The sequence below is a fragment of the Diorhabda carinulata genome, chromosome 11 (assembly GCF_026250575.1).
Source record: "Diorhabda carinulata isolate Delta chromosome 11, icDioCari1.1, whole genome shotgun sequence".
NCBI lineage: Eukaryota > Metazoa > Arthropoda > Insecta > Coleoptera > Chrysomelidae > Diorhabda > Diorhabda carinulata.
Genome location: NC_079470.1, coordinates 11,325,945 through 11,345,010, shown reverse-complemented (window position 1 = coordinate 11,345,010; position 19,066 = coordinate 11,325,945). Strand labels below are relative to the sequence as shown.

General features: G+C 32.5%; 1 protein-coding gene and 1 long non-coding RNA gene across 7 annotated transcripts in view; one reads left to right on the top strand and one right to left on the bottom strand.

Moving 5' to 3' along the window:
• Nucleotides 1–19,066, bottom strand: part of LOC130899487 (protein slit) — a 531,917-nt gene that overhangs the window by 10,400 nt on the left and 502,451 nt on the right. For 5 of the 6 annotated variants that reach the window (XM_057809455.1, XM_057809457.1, XM_057809458.1 and 2 more), the window contains 23 exons: nucleotides 15,812–15,883; nucleotides 15,686–15,757; nucleotides 10,663–10,898; nucleotides 10,400–10,544; nucleotides 10,242–10,313; nucleotides 10,108–10,179; nucleotides 9,232–9,303; nucleotides 9,107–9,178; nucleotides 8,983–9,054; nucleotides 8,616–8,779; nucleotides 8,047–8,197; nucleotides 6,580–6,726; nucleotides 6,322–6,465; nucleotides 6,105–6,268; nucleotides 5,839–6,043; nucleotides 5,627–5,770; nucleotides 4,737–4,808; nucleotides 4,515–4,678; nucleotides 3,784–4,000; nucleotides 1,894–2,203; nucleotides 1,194–1,401; nucleotides 903–1,137; nucleotides 615–838 (listed from right to left, as the gene is read on the bottom strand). In XM_057809455.1, the coding sequence (XP_057665438.1) occupies nucleotides 615–838; nucleotides 903–1,137; nucleotides 1,194–1,401; nucleotides 1,894–2,203; nucleotides 3,784–4,000; nucleotides 4,515–4,678; nucleotides 4,737–4,808; nucleotides 5,627–5,770; nucleotides 5,839–6,043; nucleotides 6,105–6,268; nucleotides 6,322–6,465; nucleotides 6,580–6,726; nucleotides 8,047–8,197; nucleotides 8,616–8,779; nucleotides 8,983–9,054; nucleotides 9,107–9,178; nucleotides 9,232–9,303; nucleotides 10,108–10,179; nucleotides 10,242–10,313; nucleotides 10,400–10,544; nucleotides 10,663–10,898; nucleotides 15,686–15,757; nucleotides 15,812–15,883 (3,434 nt within the window). The remainder of the gene's footprint in view (nucleotides 1–614; nucleotides 839–902; nucleotides 1,138–1,193; nucleotides 1,402–1,893; nucleotides 2,204–3,783; nucleotides 4,001–4,514; nucleotides 4,679–4,736; nucleotides 4,809–5,626; nucleotides 5,771–5,838; nucleotides 6,044–6,104; nucleotides 6,269–6,321; nucleotides 6,466–6,579; nucleotides 6,727–8,046; nucleotides 8,198–8,615; nucleotides 8,780–8,982; nucleotides 9,055–9,106; nucleotides 9,179–9,231; nucleotides 9,304–10,107; nucleotides 10,180–10,241; nucleotides 10,314–10,399; nucleotides 10,545–10,662; nucleotides 10,899–15,685; nucleotides 15,758–15,811; nucleotides 15,884–19,066) is intronic. The other variant, XM_057809456.1, reaches the window with a different exon arrangement.
• Nucleotides 1,852–2,426, top strand: LOC130899494 (uncharacterized). The gene is made up of 2 exons (XR_009060038.1): nucleotides 1,852–1,955; nucleotides 2,057–2,426. It is a non-coding gene; the product is annotated as an uncharacterized LOC130899494 (long non-coding RNA).

Sequence of the window (19,066 nt, the reverse complement as noted above, 5' to 3'; positions counted from 1 at the left end):
CGTCCAAGAAAACAATCAACACAATGATAGAGTTTTATTTTAGAATCTTAGATCAGACGATAACTTCTTTAAAGGATAGATTCGACAAGTTAAAATCATTTAGCGACATGCTTGGCTTTTTTAGTTGCATTTTGTAGAAACCAGTCTAATGATCCACAAACCCTTCACAAAATCTTTTTATCAATAGTACTGGACAAATTCAATTTGCTGTTGGAACGTATAACTTTTCTTTCATTACTTGAACTGTTGGAACGCAATCTTCATATCGCGCATGATCACGTAGTTCCAGACAGTCTGCTGGAACTGCCTCCCTGATATGAGACATCCCTATCAAATTAATTATTAGGGAACACATGGGAAAAACGAAGCACACTGCTTTGTGAAACTATTTACAAAAGAAAATGAATAAAAAATTTATTATGCACAAGGTTAATACATCATGATGGCATTAAAAAGAATAGCTGTTTACTTGTTCCATATCCCGGCACAGAATCTCTGGTTCCCAACACCTAATAAGAACTTAAGGAAATGTGCAATAGAGAAGAGCATGGAGATAATAGAAATTATGGATCATCTTGAGAAAACAAATAAATAGTTTATAATATGAATCTTACCATGAAAACTAGTTAGATTCCTCAAATGCCACTGGGTAAAAGCTTCCTGTCCTGCTTCCGGAGGTATCCCACCTAAATACATAGGAGTACTTAACCTCAAATATTCTTTAGAACCTTCGTTTATGATGCTTCTAGCTAATCCTCTGTCGACGCGAAGAGTAAAGTTCTTTTTAATAGCTATCAGTTCCGCTACGTGATATTCTCCATCAGATACAGTTTCAAAGCTAAAATTTTGTAATATATGAAATAACTTTGGAATAATAGGAAATTTTCGGTGAAATTAATTACCTGTACATCGTCGAAACGGGATAATTGCCAATATCGTAACTAACTCGTATTCTTCCATTGAAAAGTTCAACTGCCAAATGTTCTTGATGACCGTCATACATCAAAACTCCATTTTCTTTCTTGGTTGCAAAAATAATTGTCACGTTAGCTTCTGGTTTGGTTCTTAAAGGTTCTAATTCCACGTACGAAGTATTATGGATAAAACTAAGACTAGTGAGATATTCACATCGTTTTCCTGAAATTAGAATTAGTTTCGCAATGAAAATAAGTATGTATTAATAATCTAGTTACCAGAGTATCCGGGAGCACATTTGCAGAGGTAATCATTGGTACCAGACGGTTGAAAACAAACACCGTGAACACAATCGTGATGTTGGCAAGGTGAAGTTTGTGGGTACATCATAGCTACCAATGGCGTAATTTCGCATAACTTCCCACTGTACTCTCCAGTACATTTACAGAAATATTCATTTACGCCGTCTACACATGTACCTCCATTCTAAAACAAACAGAAAATAACAGTGATACACCGATAATAATGAGGAGGTTATCGATTATGAAGAAACAGAAAAATTAATAAAATAGCTGCAAAATATGAATTTCTAAATCAATAATCCAATGAGTTCAGAGGTTGGTGACATTTTTACGACAGTCCTTTATAAAACATGCTTCGCTTGCCAAAAAGGATCACAGAAAATAAGGTTCCTAAAATTATCCATCAATTTCCTTCCAATCCTGTTCTTGAATTATTTAAAACAATGTAACTATATCATTTTAAGTACTCTTTAACTGTGTAATCATACAGGTAAAGACCAAGTTACAAAGGAAAGAAGATACTATTTAGCCTCGTTACAAATGCAATGGAATAATGACATTATTATGATTTGGATATGACATAGATAAAGAAAACACACAAGTGAAACGTTACCATGTCTTACGAACCAGTTAACAGTTTTACTTCAAAAATAGTTAAGCTTTAGTTTTAACTAACCTGGCACATGTGGTTCTCGCAGTCGTCGATGTTGATGGTACAGTTCTCGCCCTTAAAACCAGGTAAACACTCGCAAGTGTAATAATAATCGTGATCAACGCAACGACCGTTATTTTTACAAGGGTTATATTGTTCAGTACAAAAGGGAATTTTTCTTTCACAGTAATCACCCATGAATCCGGCGGGACATTTGCATCGGTAACCGGCGATACCGTCGACGCAAGTGGCGTTGTTTTCGCACTTGTTGTTGATGCAGTCGTCGATGTTGTGTTCGCATCGCATTCCGGTAAACCCTGGGAGGCATTGACAGCTAGAAAGAAACAAAAACAACTATAATCTAAGTTTTATTAAATAAGCTAAATTATCAAATCAATCAGAAAAAGTTTTGGATAGAAATCTATGTTAAATTACACTTTTTGTACTTTTCTTTATAAAAGTTCTGTCTTGGAGCTACTACTGGGTTTCTTAGATCCAGCTTATACACTGTTTTCTGATCTGCCTGCACGCTTTGGCTAATAAAAATAATATCTACAGTCTCTTCTTTTATCTCTAACGTATCTTACATCTTTCAATTCACAAATTTGTTTTATGTCGTTGTTTCTTTGTTGGTTCCTTGAAGTATGTGCCTTGTGTAAGATGTTTATAACTTGGTTCTCCGCTTCTTCTCTTAGATTTTTGCTCTTGGTAATGTTAAATTGGGGTACTTGTGACATGATTCACTATTTGATCATATAAAACAACATTGACACCCACATATAGTTTCATTGAATTTAAACAACTTTTTGAGATGTCTAGAAAGACACTTGATATTGATGTCTATAGATAAAGGGACTAGGCAATGAGAAGGACTATCAGAAACATTGTTTATAATTACTCTTCTCTCTGTTATCAAGTACTATTTTGACCAAAGGATTGAAATATTTAAAAAGTCAACACAAATGATGAGATCGAACTACCAGCAAGAAGCAAGACTGGTGGTGTTGTTCGAAGACATATAAGAGAAAGCTAGAGAGGTTGAATTCTTAGTTTATGAAAGTAAAACGAAGTACGTGATCGCTTAAGCGGATCAAACTTTCAACACAGTAAACTGTGCAATAGAAAACGTTTAGAAGAGTACGATAAAGAAAGATTGAGAAGATTTCAAAAAGTCATCAGGAGAATATATGAAGACGTAAATTGGGAGATGATTGAAAAATGCGATATGAGGCGGAGATAAGTGGTATCCTACTACAATAAAATGTTATTCGTTTCATCAAAGCTCGAAGTATTTGATTGAAATACCAAAAAAGTTCTGGCCAATAATGAGATGGTTGGAGAGTGTCATGGATAATTTATGCGAATCACACGATGGTGCACCAAGTCAAAAGACAGAATGCTATGGATTGTTGAGGAGAAAAGTCCCACAAAATGTTGTAGAGCTTATACTTAATAAGGTAACGTAAGTCAATATGTTTTATTTTTTAGAACAACGTAGTCGGTGTAGTAGATAGTTTTTATAGTCTAATGCTCTATAGAATATTCTCTACCTACAGTTTTGGCTCCAGTGGATTAATTTCTTGATCAAAATATAAATGAATCGTTAATGAGGTATGACAAAAGTATGTTTATTATATAATAAACCACTTCAATAAGTAAGGATTATGGAGAAGAAATAATATAAACAGCTGATAGAAAACAAACAAAAGTTCAAAAACTCTTTTGAATAAGATAAAAATCACCAGGAACAGAGGAATATTGTGCTTTAATCTACTGTGTTTTTATATATTCGGCTTCATTTTTGTCTGTAAGAATGGTTCTTTCTTGTTTGAAGCTGAAGTTTGGTCAAAAAATTTTTGTAAATACCATGGTATGGTACTTAGACCGCATTAATACTTTTGACAGTTTTTTTACCTGAATCTCCCCTCCTCAAGCACTTTACAACTCCCATCATTTCGGCAGGGGTTGTCGTAACAAGCGTCGATCATAAACTCGCATTTCTTTCCGTGATATCCGGGGGCACATTTGCACTGAAAGTCCCCTTCAGACAGAGTGACGCATTTCCCTTCGTTTTGGCAAGGAAATGTATAACAAGCATCGCATTTTGCTAAAATGTCGTTGCTTACTTTTCCTGAAACATAACATATAAAAACGATCAATAGATACTAAAAAAATTGTTGATAATATAGAAGATGAGATATCATTAAAGATATCAGGACTGGATATTCCTTAAAAGGTTTCGGAATTTGGATTGATTTGGTCAAACTACTTTCTCTCAAGTTGATGTAACTCGACGTCAAATACTTGACGGAATTAATATATTGATTTACCAATCCAATATTTTTTAGAATATTCTCGTGAATATTCTGTACATTCAGTGGCAAATCCATACTACTTCAATGTCCAATAGTAAGTAATAAGACAAATTTTGAAATTACAGAATATGTCAATGTGCAGATTTTTATTTAAATTATTCCTCTGTTCCTGGATCTTTTGCAAAAACACATTTAAATTGTGGTGGGGGAGTGGGACTCTTCATTTTTATTATAGATATTCACTAGATTCGATCAGACATTTACTAACAATCACTGTGATTAAAACAGCAAGCGTGGAGAAACATATTTTTATGTTTGTAAAGAACTTACCTTTACAAACGAAAGATGAAGACGGTGTAGATAGAATTGATTTGTCTTTCATTGCCGGAGGTTCGGCGCAATGAGCTATTCCTGGTTCTACGTAATCAACTTTTACCCAATCTGACAACCATTTTAAAGAACAGTCGCAATATAATGGGTTCGCTCCAAGTGCTCTAAAAATAAATAAATTTCACGAGTTTACAACAAAGAATTATTATTAGTTTTACTTACATGTGACTGATCGATTTCAAATTAGCAAAAGTTCCTTCTGGAATTAACGATATTTGATTTCCGTGAAGAGACCTAAGGAAAAATCAAAATATAAAATTTTTAAATATTTTTCCATCAAAAATGTGTCGACATCTTTTGATTTATATCGAAAGCAAGAGCCGAAGATGAAATCGAAAAAATGTAGAAAGCTGCGAATATTTTTCAGTCGTTATACTTCTATTGAAATTTGATCGTAATTATAAATTCCTATTTAGTTTAATCTTCCACACTCATCTACTAGATGTCGCTACATACTATGAAATGAAAAATTTTAATCACAAACTGATTTAAGATAAAATAAAAGACTATTTTTCAAAAAATATTCTAAATTCATTTATAAATAGATTTTTGTATTATAGAATGTGATATATAAAATGTTCTTTCTAAAATATGTGTCGACATCTTTTGATTCATACCAAAAACTACAGTTTAAGATAAAATTAATAGAAAGTATCTATTTTATTGCTTCATACGCTTACTAGATGTCGCTAGATATTGCAAAATCAAAGAAAAGTTTTATTAACAACAAAATTTCGTATGAAATACCAAAAATGTTATTAAAATTTATTTGAAGAGAGACTTTTATTTGGTAAATGATATTTATCGCAGGTTTTATTAGTTGTCTGTATTATTAGTTGACGTTTTCAGTCCTAGAGGTCGAAACAAATAACATTGTTGTGAACCTTCTAATCATAAGTAATCTATGATTATTGTTAATTGTCAAGTATGTAAGTACTGTAGGGGAAGAATTTTTAATTTAATTTACTAATAAAGTAAGTATTGATATTTGTTTACACGATTTTTAGTGTTTCTAAGTATTTAAGCTGCTAAAACTAAAACAAAATACTTACAAAATTCTTAAAGACAACAATCCCTGCAATGAATCCCTTTGAATGCACTGTAACTTATTATAGCTGATTATAAGGGTAGACAATTTTGATAGATTCGTGAACGTGTCATTTGATAACATTGCTATTTTGTTGTTACTAAGATCCCTATAAGAAACAAATTAAGTTTAGGACATAATTTCTATCTTTTACTCAACTATAATAAAAATACTTACAGTCTTGTCAATGATTTCAAATGTTTAATCCTATCTCCTTGTATCCTGTCGATTTCATTGAAGTCTAAATAAAGTTCTGACGTTTCCGGTGGTATACCACGAGGTATTTCTTTGAGATTAGCCCTAGAACATCGAACTACAGTTCCCGTGCAAGAACACATTGGAGGACAGTAATTTTCGCCTAAACATCCTTGATCACTTTCACCTAAAATAATAACCAAAATTATCATATGACAGAAATTAATATTAATTTGAATGTGATTTACTTAGACATTTGAATTCAGTTTTGGGTAGTTCTCTAATGAGAACTTCTTTGACTCGATCCGGACCAGCGCATCTCGGAGGCGAGCCACTTAATCCTTTGTTCTTTAACCAATCAGAAAACCATGCTAAATGACAATTGCACATGAATGGATTTTGTACCAGATTACTGAAAAACAGTTTGATATTAAGATGTCAAAGAGAATATTTGAAAGAACTTACAGTGTATGTAACGATTGAAGAAAATCGAAAGATCCTGGCATAACACAAGTTATTTGATTATTATTTAACGATAAGACTTTCAAATTATGTAAGCCTAAGAACATTTTGTTATGAATTTCCAGCAACTTGTTTTCAGAAAGCAACCTAGAAGAAATAATATTTCTTTATATAATTTATTAAAACATAATCAATTTCAATATACAGTGCTTCATATATATTACCCAGCATATGGAAATGAAAATTTTAGTATCCACTTACAATTCAGATATCTTGGAAGCACCTTCAAAGGAATTTTCTTCAATTCCAGTTATTTGATTACGTCTCAAATCGAGTTTAATTAAGTTGGGTAGTGTTCCAAAAAGTCCATCTGATTTTATACGTCCCAAATCATTATCATGTAGTAATCTGAAATAATATAAAGCTCCAGTTTTTAAAGTTTCAATTTCCTACAAGTCCCAAATAGTTGTTTAATTAACTTCAGTTCAAGTAACGGTTGCTTCGCAAACAAAAAATTATGAATTATTATGAAAAATTCTTTATCATGAAACTAAAAGTTTTTGAACCGTCACTAGTCACCCCAAAAAATCGACGCGATAACCTTGACTGCAGTTGGAACGGTCTTTGCCTTCTTTGGAACCGGTTCTTCCTTTTCATTGCAATGTTTTGATTGTTATTTTGTTTCAAGTATGAAGTGATGGATCCACGTTTCATCTATACTCATTCAAACATTGCCAAACACTCGATGGAAACATCTTCTCGACGCTGTTTTTGTTTCATTGTGAGCAAACGCAGCACTCATCTTGCGCACAGCTTTCTCATGTCCAAAATTTCAATTGATATGCGATGTACAGTACTTTTTAGAATACCTACTATGTCTGCTAGGTCCCGCACTTTCAATCGACGATCATCCAGTACCGCTTTGAGGATTTTCTTCATAATTTCTGGAGCCCAACAAATACTAAACAACGCGGCGCCTTCAAACTTGGAACATATGTTGTATACTGTGTACTTTCTACTAAAGTGGTATTTTTCAGCAAATACCGCCATCTCTACGTCAGGCCAGGTATTTCTGGGATCATCCTCGTAGTTTGATAGTTACCTCGGTTAAAAATACTTTTCAAGTCTATCCATATTATGGTAATCAATTAAGAACACTTCAAAGGGCAAGTTTAGGTAGGTTTTTGATCTAATTATGGAAGATAAGATTCAGATCAAGTTTTTTTATGTGAAGCGATTTCTAAATGTTTATATTTGATTTATTATTTGATGGATTATTTTCAATAAGTGGTTAATACTTTTTCCAGGACAGTACTATGAAACATAAATGTCTTTCCTATTAGTACTACTTCTTATACTATTTGATATAACGTCCGTGTTGAAGTAAATCCAACTTCTAGAATATGAATTTATTCTATGAATAAACTTATCGATTGAAACAATTAATCTGTAGGACCCACATCAGCATGTTATAAAATTGTTAAATACTTATTATTTTTCACTCAATCATACCCAGAAAACCCACAAGTATCAAACAAAGATTAGATTTCCCTTTTTCATTTTCATGGATAAACTTTCAAACAGTTTCTGATAGTAATATAAATTTATTTAGATGCATTAATAAATTTATTATAGACAATAAATTCTTCTTCTTCTTCAAGTTGAACTGATTTGTCACCATGGTCTGTGGTCTAGGACTACATAATTTAATCTGAGAATAATACTTACAATTCTGTTGTGTATAATGGAATGTCTCGTGGAATTTCCTTCAACTCTCTTCCTGAACAATCCACGACGGTTCCGTCACAAGAACAACCGGATGGACAGGCGTTGTCAATAAGACATTCACCAGCAAATTTAGTTCTAAATTCTTCTTGACCTAAGTATATCGAAGTTGTTATATCAAGACTTACCCTTATGTCTATTGTAAACTGACTTGTTGCATTGTTGATTACTATAATTTGGTACAATTAGAAATCTTACAGAGTAGTTTTTGCAATTTTTTCTTTCTTGTAATAAACAAAAACGTTTCAACCCAAAATTCATCATATGTAATAAGCCAGCTTAAAATTTGAATTATGAAATGAGATGGAATTTAGCTAAACATAGATAAATTATGATAAAAATAGAAGTCAAGTTATTTAGGAATTTATATATAAATGAATTTATATATAAATCTAATGATGAATATGTAGTGTAGGAGAGAAATAAAGCAGGAAGAGACAGCTTATATTAATAATAAGAATGAATGTTAAATGGAACACCATTACCACTTATTATAGTGGAAAGGTGCTTACCCTTACATTTGAACTTTTCGTCTTTTAATGATTCGATTCTTCTTCTTTGCATTCTTTTTGGAGTTTCGCATCTTGCTCCGGAGGTTTCAATGGGATTTTTATGTAGATACTCTGCCAGCCATTTCAGATTACAATCACAGATAAATGGATTCCGAGCCAAATGGCTACAAATCAACAAAACGTAAAGCGATTTCATCAGTAAAATTATTTACAAAGTATCAATTGAATTTACCATATACATCAATAAATTTTATTAATATTAACTATCATTATGAGATGTAATAAAAGGTTGGAACTAAATATTGAGAAAGTTATAGATTTTGACGATGCTAAATTAAGAGTAGTGATAAAGTAATTAAAAACTTACAGGGTTTGAATGCTTCTAAGCGAATCAAAGCTTCCATTAGCCAAAGATTGAATATTGTTATCATATAAAGATCTAAAAAACAATTTGGGTATTAAATAATCAAAATTTTTGTCCCGATACTTACAATAAACTCAAGCTGTGCAGGTCTCTGAACGTATTTTTTCGGATACAAGATATCTCGTTGGCGTTAAGTAAGCTACAAAAAAATTGAATTGGCTTTTGTTCTACACTATTTTGAAAACTACTTACAGTAGTTGTAACGACACCAATCCTTGGAAAACGCCAGCTGGCAAATCTTTTATTTTGTTGCCGTACAATACCCTAAAGTTAAAGAGACAAATTTTGAAATTAAGTGACAGAAATAGATGATAAACTGATTGAGAACTGAGTACTATACTAGACTAGACTAGACATTAATAGGGAGGAATTATTAAATTTTATGAAAGGAGTGGAAAATAATTATAAACTACTGTAAAAATTTTGAAAAAATATCAAAATATATATATCAAAATTTGTTATAGAGTTTTCTTAAATCTCTTTTGAGGGAAATGTTTGTAATAAACAATTTTTCAACTTATTTTGTTTTAAATCATTCATTTCATCAGTAGATGGCACAGGATAAGGTCAAAATTCCAGTCAAATGTTTGATTATCCTTTATTGATGTATTTTGATACGAATTTTTAATATTTTAATTATTTTTTTTAATTTTTAAAATTTTTAATTATAGTCACAGTAATTTAACAACACTCTGACGCTTTAAATAAATGATTCAATACTTTTTCACTTGAAAATATGAAAGTATTTCCTTAAAGAGACATCTGGCGATAACACAAAGTATTTTTAATTAAATGTAACGGTAAAGGTAAAAATTCTTTGTAGATTTGGAACATATGAAAATAGGATTACATCATAACCTCAAAAACGTACTACACATAGTTAGATCATTATAATTACGGAAAAGTTAGGTTAAAAACGACCCATAAGTCCGTCGAAGACCAGATATATGGGACGCTGGATCAAGACCTTTTTATGCATTCTTACAATTTCATTTATCATCTAATGTGGATGATATTTATAATTTGGATCAAAATATGGAATTCTTGATATAATTTGTTAATACTTACAACGAACTTAGGGCTTTAAGTCCTTGAAAAGCGTCTGGAGCAATTTTTGAAATTTTATTGTTGCTCAAATCTCTAGAAATTCAAGAAAAGTATGGTTAATTAGGATTATTTTGTAATATTTTGAATATACGTACATTCTTCTGAGTCTTTTGTGAACCACGAAAGCTTTCGGTGGAATTTCAGTTATTTCGTTTTGTTCAAACCGCCTGAAAAACAAATACCATTTGACCTTCGCGAATTTCATTTCAATTTTTGAACAAATGAATAAATATTTGTTAAATTATTAGCTTACAATTCAGTTATGCTGTCAGGAAGATGATCAGGAACTTTTGTTAGTCCTTTTTGTCTGCAATCAACAATTCCATCAGCGCATCGACAAGGGTGAGGGCATTGTGGTTCGCTGATACATTCTCCACTAATAGCTCTTTCAACTAAACCTAAAAAATAACATCCGGACTTAATATCTATCTAAATATATAAAAATAATCGCCTACTAGCATCTACTAATGAGAATTTTAATAAAAATGATCCGTAATAAAATTAAGTAACACTCACCTGAGCATTTGAAATCACGATCTTGAAGATCGACTATAGCCTGTCCTTTTAGATGACTTGGGGAATAACAACGCGTATATTGTGCTAATCGTGAAGAATGTCTCAGATATTTAGCAAGCCATGACATCTGGCAATCGCAATGGAAAAGATTATCGCTTAATCGGAGCGTTCGCAATCGGAACATGTTGCTAAACATATCTTTACCCAACCATGTCAAATTGTTGTTATTTAAGGTCCTAAAAATATATTTATATTAAAAAAAGGGAATATTTTCTGTGTATTTTCAATGCTTAAAAATCATACCAAATAACTGGATATTCCACACACGAAAAAGCTTCAAATTCCATGTCTTTTCTTTCAACAAGCTTTGGTAAATAATAAAAACTCTTATGTCAGTCAGTACATGATTAGTTATTAGTTACTAAGAATTACAGCGAAATTGATGATTTGAAAAAAATCAAATTTGGAATGGGCAGCAAAAATTAGAATCAAATAATGATTATCACAAAAGCTTTAGCTCTAAAAATAGTACGAAAGCTAATAAGTTTACTTAGAATTCGAAATAGCTTGTCAGAAAATGTCAATATTCTATCTGAAGTCTCTATTGAACAGACTGAACTTTTATGGTGGTATAATTTTAGACTTTTAGATCCACATGTCAAAATATCATTCAAATTGTGTGTCGACGCGACTTGAGGTGGCTCTTTATCATGATTTTAATAGAGATGAGCTATAATTTCGGATACATACATCCATTGGTACGATTAAAAATCTAGGGGATTTGTACATGCATTGCAAACTTAAAAATGTATCGTTTTCTCCCTTAGTTTCTTCTGCGTATTCTTGCCGTTGTCTAGTAAATGTAGTGTCTACACATACCCAGACCAATTCCATTAGTTTTTGTTAATTCATGACCAATATATTGAGTGTGTTATTTCTTCTATTCATTCTTCAATTATGATAAAATCGTTGCAGCTATCACTCATTGGTTCTTGTAGGACTATTTTACACTCCAGCGAAAGGCCCGAAGCACACTACTTTAGCCGCTTCTGCTGTCTGAGAAGATCGAGATTACTGTGCTTCTATATCCTCGATTGAGTATCGGCCATCCACTATTCCATCACAACGAATACTTTACCTTTAAAGACGTTAGAATCTCTCCCAAGCGAGAAAGATTTGATTATTTTCGTGCTACGAGCAAGCAATTCATCCTGGAGTCAACTGTGAATCACGTAATTAGTATTGGAGGCTTAGATTTTGCAGATCTCCATTCTTTATCAGTGCTGTGTGCCTCCAATTCCTTATTATAAAGCGCTATTTGGTCATTACTCATCAAAATTATTGCATAATCTGCAGTCCGCGTCCAATTTTCGCATGGTAAGCCACTCCAGCCTGCAATTCGTGGAGAATATACTGTTTTCATGGCTTCGAAAGATCTAGTTAAGTCTAAAAGTTAGAGCTCTAGCTTTATTTGGGACCGTACACATGGACTCCGTACGTGAGAACCATCGAGCTGTCTTTGGAGTGAAGGATTTTCGCAATCCCTACGTACAATCTGAAGATATTCTACATGTTAAGAGCACGCGAGTAGCATTCTTTATACTAAAGTCCAAGAATTTGTGCAAGAGCAGTTTTGGATTCAGTCTGATCTTTAGAGTAAGCTAGTACGAGTAGTCTTTTTTCGCGCAAAGAATAACAAATTCGTTAGTCTAAGCTTTTGCATGAAAGTCTGCCTCATTTAGATCTTCGATTAAGTCAACCAGGTGTTATAAAATGAATTTTATGCATGAATTATATTTGAAACTTTTATTTACTTAAATGAATTATTGTATTTTGAACTAGCTCATTAATTAATAAGACTTTGTTGTGTTTTATCACTAGTTATCGCATCAAAACCGTATACATAATCCTTTAGATCGTAGCCGGGTTTAACTAAGGTAACAAGACTCTGTTGTTGATGAGATTACAGGGTACTGTGGATAAAATTTCGCTTCCAAGACGTCTTATAATGAATAAATTAAAAATATTCATGATTTAGGTCGCTTAAATTCTTTCTGCTATCAAGAAAGTTTGATATAATATGTATCTATAAAAGAGGATGTCCTGACTGATTGACTGATTCATTCACTCATCAACGCCCAGCTAAGGCTATTAAAGATAGAGATATGAAATTTTGAGGGTAAGTTTGTATCGGTGTGTAGAGGTACGCCAAGAAAGGATTTTGCGAAATTTCGATTTTAATGGGGTAAAACGGGGTATGTTTGCAAATTCGATTTTTTCGTTTTTCTCGGCCGCTAATTGAGATATCGACTTCGTTTTTGCACTAAAACATTCTCCGTACAAATACCTAAAAACAAATTTCTGCGATTTTCAAAATTCGACTTGGAAAGGGTTCAAAGATTTGAACAATAATTTTTATTACGGAACCATTCTAAGCGTTGGTGTGTGTTTATGCGTTGATTCCTATGAGATTATTACATTCTGCAGATTATATTTTGAAGTACTTCATTTTTATAATCATAAGCTTAAATATCTTCTTCTTCCAGTGCCTGTTTCATTCTAATGAATGTTGGCAATCGTCCTTTGGAATTCCTCACGATATTCAGTCATGAGTATTAGATTTACATGGAACCATAGGTTTTTTAACCATGAAAATCATTTTCTACCCATACCGCGCTTGCCTTCTATCTCAGCTGTAACAAGGCACATTTTTGTTTTCTAAAAATGTAGCCAAAGAAGGAAGCTTTCCTTCTCTTTACAATGGTTAGTAGTTCTCGTTTTCTATTCATTCGTCTTAGCACCTCGTCGTTGGTCACCCGATCCGTCCATGGTATTAAACATAGACCGTTAAAATCATTGTTGTTGAGTTCAAAAGAATTTCATTTCGCAAATATAAACAACAACTTCTTTGAATAGTCGTGGAATATAAAAGCCATTAGATTCTTCAAGACCAGCTCGTCATTTTTTTTGAGCAACGCATATGGGTGATTCCATTATAACTGTGATATTCAATGTCCTGTATTGTTTTTTTGTACTAGTCATTAATTAATAATCAATTAATAAAAATTTTGTGTTAATTGAATAATTCTTAAGATATTTAAACATTATTTTTATACAATATAACTTGCCACTTAAAGAAAACTTATACTACATCACTTGAATGTCAGTACCGTGTCATGTCCATTCCTAGAATTTACCGATAAATTATTAATTTTTTTTGTCGTAACAAATGATTTAAACTAATTACCTTATAAATTCTAATGTTTATGATCAAACTGAGGAAAATTGATGCACTTGTTGTTTAATATCTTAAGTTACCATGTCAGTACCGTGGATAAATGAGTCAGTACCGTGGAACTCAAAATCCGACATTTGTGTCTTGCTCGTGATACTTTGAAGTTGTAGTAAATTCCTCTTAGAGTTTTATTTTTACAGTAAAATAGATGAATAATATGCATAAAAAAGTTAGAAAAGTTAAATTTTAAAATCTTGAAATTTTGAATACAAAAAATCACAGTTAGAACGGAATCACCCATATTCCCTTAGTTTCAATAGACTTAATAACATAATGCACTCTTTAAGTTCGTTTTTGTATACCAAAGTTATCTTTGCTTAGTGAATATAATAAAAAATAGAGCACTGTAAACGAACTAAACTCTAAGCTGGGATATGACGTGTCTCAATATTTTTTAACCAAAATGTACATTCATTATAAATCTTTAGATTATTATCAATATACCAAGTGATGATACCAAGACCTTGTATGTGTACAGATAAAGATGAAGAAGGAGGGAAATATAATTGATTAACGACATCATCAACGGCATTATTAACAACACGTCAAGGTAATTCTACACGTGACTCTATTAACGGCTCTTTTCCCTCCAATAATAATGTTCCTCCTCGAGTCTCATTGTTTTCCTAAGCTGCCAGATATCCGAGATCTATCGATTAACACCTACAGGTTATGTTATATGTTATATCTTCGTTTTTTCCACTCATTCGCTTATTTTTATACTATATTGTAGTTTAATTTCAAACTGATTGAATCAATATTAATAAAGTATCGTTAAGTTTAATTGTTCACAAAGCGAAATTAATTACATTATTTAATTAAGGTCTAAATGAACCAGTGACATCTTATATGAATATATCCTAGTAAAAGTTGTATAATGGTTTTAGTGTTTATATTTCTTCATATTTCTTCAACGTTCGTTCTATTCTAGTGGAGTTTCATTAAATTTTCAATACACAGCGTTTCGGGTACAATCCTAGTGGTAAAATAAACTCCTGGACAAAATTAACGCACCACTCATACTTTTCTTGATATTTATAAGCAAGCTGTTAATTGTAATAGTTTTTATCACATGTTTGGAACTTCATTTGGGAGTATATCAAGTAAAAAAATGAACCGGTGAGGAAATTTGTCAATGGAGGAGGCAGTGCGAGCATCGACTCTTCTGAATGAAGGATGTTCATTGCGATATGTTACTGGTTTGTTAGGAACACATCATTCCATCATCAGTCGCATAGTGAGGCGACATAATCACCATTGAAAACCAGAACAGGGGCGAAAACTACATTGATTATTAAACTGCGCCGCGCGAGCTAAATCTTTGGAAACGGTGCAGCATCTCGGCGTTCTGGATCCGATCGCTTCGTTGTCTCGAGACACAATAAATTTCTCGCCTCGTCTGGGTTCGTGTAGGTATGGAACAAAGAGCAGGTAGAAGTTATTTAGTTTATCACCAAATTCAGATATATTGGGGTGGATTAATTCAATTGTATTTTATTTGCACATTAAGAACGTTACTTGGAATTTGCTGGGTCAGATATCGGTCAGTCAGGTGTGGACGGATTATCGTTTTAGTGAGAGAATATGAAACCGTTTAAATTTAGTAATTCAAATCCCGTTATTAGAAATCAATAATTGAAAGATTTGGTATCATAATTGTTAATAAAATATTAAGAATTATGATAAAGATAAAGTGAAAATTCGTTTAAGACCAAAGAAAACACTTACAATATTTCCAAGTCCTTCATTGCTCTCAGCGCGTTATCATCTATACAAGTTAATTTATTGTTATCAATTTGCCTGAAAAAATATTACTGATATTAGTTTTACAATTAGCATAACATGATAACTTACAAATTTCGTAACGATTGTATTCCACGAAAGGTTTTTTTCCCGAGGACAGATATCTGGTTGTGGCTTAAATCCCTATAAAGAAAAAAGGATTGTGATAAAATAATGAAAATATACCGTAATAGGGTGTTTCACATTGCATTAAATTTAGTATTGAAGGTGTAAAATTTATAAACTGTGGGCATGTCGTATTTTCAAATCTTTCTGTGCACCCCCATTGAACAGTAGCGTCACTGGATTATTAGTGGGTACATGAACATGATTTTCATGAAGCATCTACCAAATGTGGAGCATGTCTTGCCCTAATAATGAACCTATAAGTATTTTTTTCCATTTAGATCGAGTTGTATCACATGTACGGTTTGACCTACACCAAATGTTTGGCCCAAAAGTTATGCTACAAATATTTTTGTTAGCCTCAAAATATTGTGATAAAATTTTGTCTTGTATCAAAACTATTCTCAACAAACAAATGATGTTAGTTAATAATATCAGAAGGTCCTATAAGAAATATTAATAATGAAAAGTCATCATTATTCTCTCAGGATTATGAAAAGAGTGCAATTAAGGTCTTTATCTTGAATTAGTACGGTATTTAGTTCCCTTGACAATGAAGGATGGTCATTTTTAAGCTCCCATACGATTTCTGGTCGCAGATTGTGGTCATCATTGGTTTTTGTAACTGATTTTAAGATCTATAGGATTCAGATAAGGAGATCTGGCTGGAAGCGATAGATGAAGATTTTCTATTTCTTCTGAAACCACTTTAGCTCGATGTGGTCATATCAAATCTATAACGGTATAAAATAGTGGCAGTATATTGTCCAACAATTAACACCTTTATACCTACTCTATCATTTTTCCGTCCAACACATCAACCCAGCACGGTTATTAAATCAAATGTCTATCTAGACCATATTTGTAGGTTTTGGAAGTGGTCGGCAAAGTGTCAAAAATTCTGTAAATGCTACAATAACCGAGTTGAAATTTTCTACTTTTGGAATCGACATTGGTAGCTTTGATATATAATCGGTGGATTTCGAAACAAGGAAATCCGGCACGGTCTCTGTTGTGGAATTGAGAATACACCAGTAGTTTGCTTTGCATGATTCATTTTTAACGCTTGGAATAGTATTCCGGACTCTTACGATAAGCTGAAAAAGCTCTTTTTGCCGTTCTTTCCCTTTTTGGTTCTACAGTCTACATATATATGAAAACAATTTTCTTAAAGTATGAAAATGATCAAGAGTAAACTGAGAAGTCTTCTTAATGATGAGAACTTGGAATCATCCCATTAAAAACAACATACAAACCCGACTTTCTCAAATTTTCCAAGGAAATACAAGCACATTGTTCTCATCAATATCTATACATTTATTAAGTATAGAATTTAGTTTTATTTGGAGTAAAAAGTTAACTAAACCAGCTGATTTGGCTTCGTTGTTTTTTAAATTGTTGTAATGTTCATATTTTGACTCTTTGGCTAATACGTTAGCCGACCAGTGATCTAGACCATACTTGTAGGTTTTCGAAAGAGGATAATTCGTTGATGCAAGGGCAAGGGTCTCCCAATTTTTCGTCTTTAGATTCCAGTTTTCTGGAACTGACTAAGCATCCTTGCAATGACGCTTTGGCACATATTTAGTCGATCCAATAGCCCAAGATGTTTCAACAGTTAATGCGAGTCAATTTTAATAAATGACATTTATAATATTTACAGTGACTATTCTTCGAATTACTTTTTTATCTGTCATATTTCCCAAATTTAAATGAACTAATTGTCTATTTGATGTAAAAGAAAGATTTCTAAGTGTTGTTGAGGCTCTAAAATTTTATTCTTAACGTTATAAAAGTTTCAATTTATTGTATTAACATTACAAAAATTATAAATCGTATATATAATATTGAAAACCTCATTATTTTGGCATTTGGAAACACTCTATTACTGTTGTCTTGCAAAAAATTATATGAAAGTTTTCATTTATTTTTCCGTTAGAAATTTTACAAATGATGAAAGAAATTGTGTGCAAAATGGACACTACGTGACAGAAATATGAGCGATGATGTTAATTTAGAGATGTAAGTTTATGAGACAGAAGTTTATAAAGGACACGGCATTAGTACGCAAAAATCCAATGAGAAAAGCATATTTTGAAATATACAAATGTAATACTCCGTAATTTTTTTCCATTTTCCTATAATATAGGATTACGGAAAGTTATACAAGGTAATAAACAGAAGAACACAGTAATTTGGCTTCTTCGCACTAATACCGCAGCCTGCATAAGAAACAGTGCTTACTGTTGAAAAAGAAGAGTAGGCAGAGCAGTAGTCTTTAGTAAAAAATAAAATTATCAGTATACTGCAGTTATACTTTTATGTAATACACCTATATGGACAGTTGGTATGGGAAAAAACTTCAATATGTTATGGTGCCGACAATATTCATTTTCTCTCTCGTTCGAGACACTTTATCTATACTGCGCATACTTGAGAATACGCAGCACCGAGCTGGAACCTTGGAGGATAGAGAAATCGTCGCCATTTTGTCTTTCTTAGTTGAAACAGCTTCCACTTATAGAAACTGTCCATATGTATTACATATATGATTGCATAACTCAATAAATCGTGTGACTGACACGGAGATGGCGCTGCCATTGTCAAATCCGTATGACGTTTATGAAGTACCAACTTGTGTAAAATTTCATGATATTGCGATCAGTCAGTAAAAAGTGACAGCTACTTTTGTCATTTTCATAAACAATTTATTCAAAACAATTTCGTGTGTTAATTTATCATTGCTTCTTGCTCAGCAATGACTTATAAAAGTATTATCCCGACTCTGTTCCATCGAAAAGAACCATTTGCTATCGGTGAGCTAGCTGAAGCCGTAAAGATAAAGATATCAGAAGGCATGCATGAACATTTGACCTGAAGAATCTTTATTCAAAATGGGTGCCACGTTTACACAGAGTCGATCAAAAACAGCAATGTTGATGATTCATGGCAATGTTTGGTTGTGTTTACACATAATAAATCAGATTTTTTGCGTCGATATGTGATAATGAATGAAACATGGATCCATCACTTCACTCAATCACGGAATCAAAACGATCATCATCTGAGTAAACTGCAGCCTGTGAACCACGTCCGAAGTATCCAAAAACAAGGAAAACCGGCTTCCTATGTCGATGGCTACGATGGTTAAATTGAACGAATTACACTTCGAATTGCTTTCTTATCTATCGTATAGTCCAG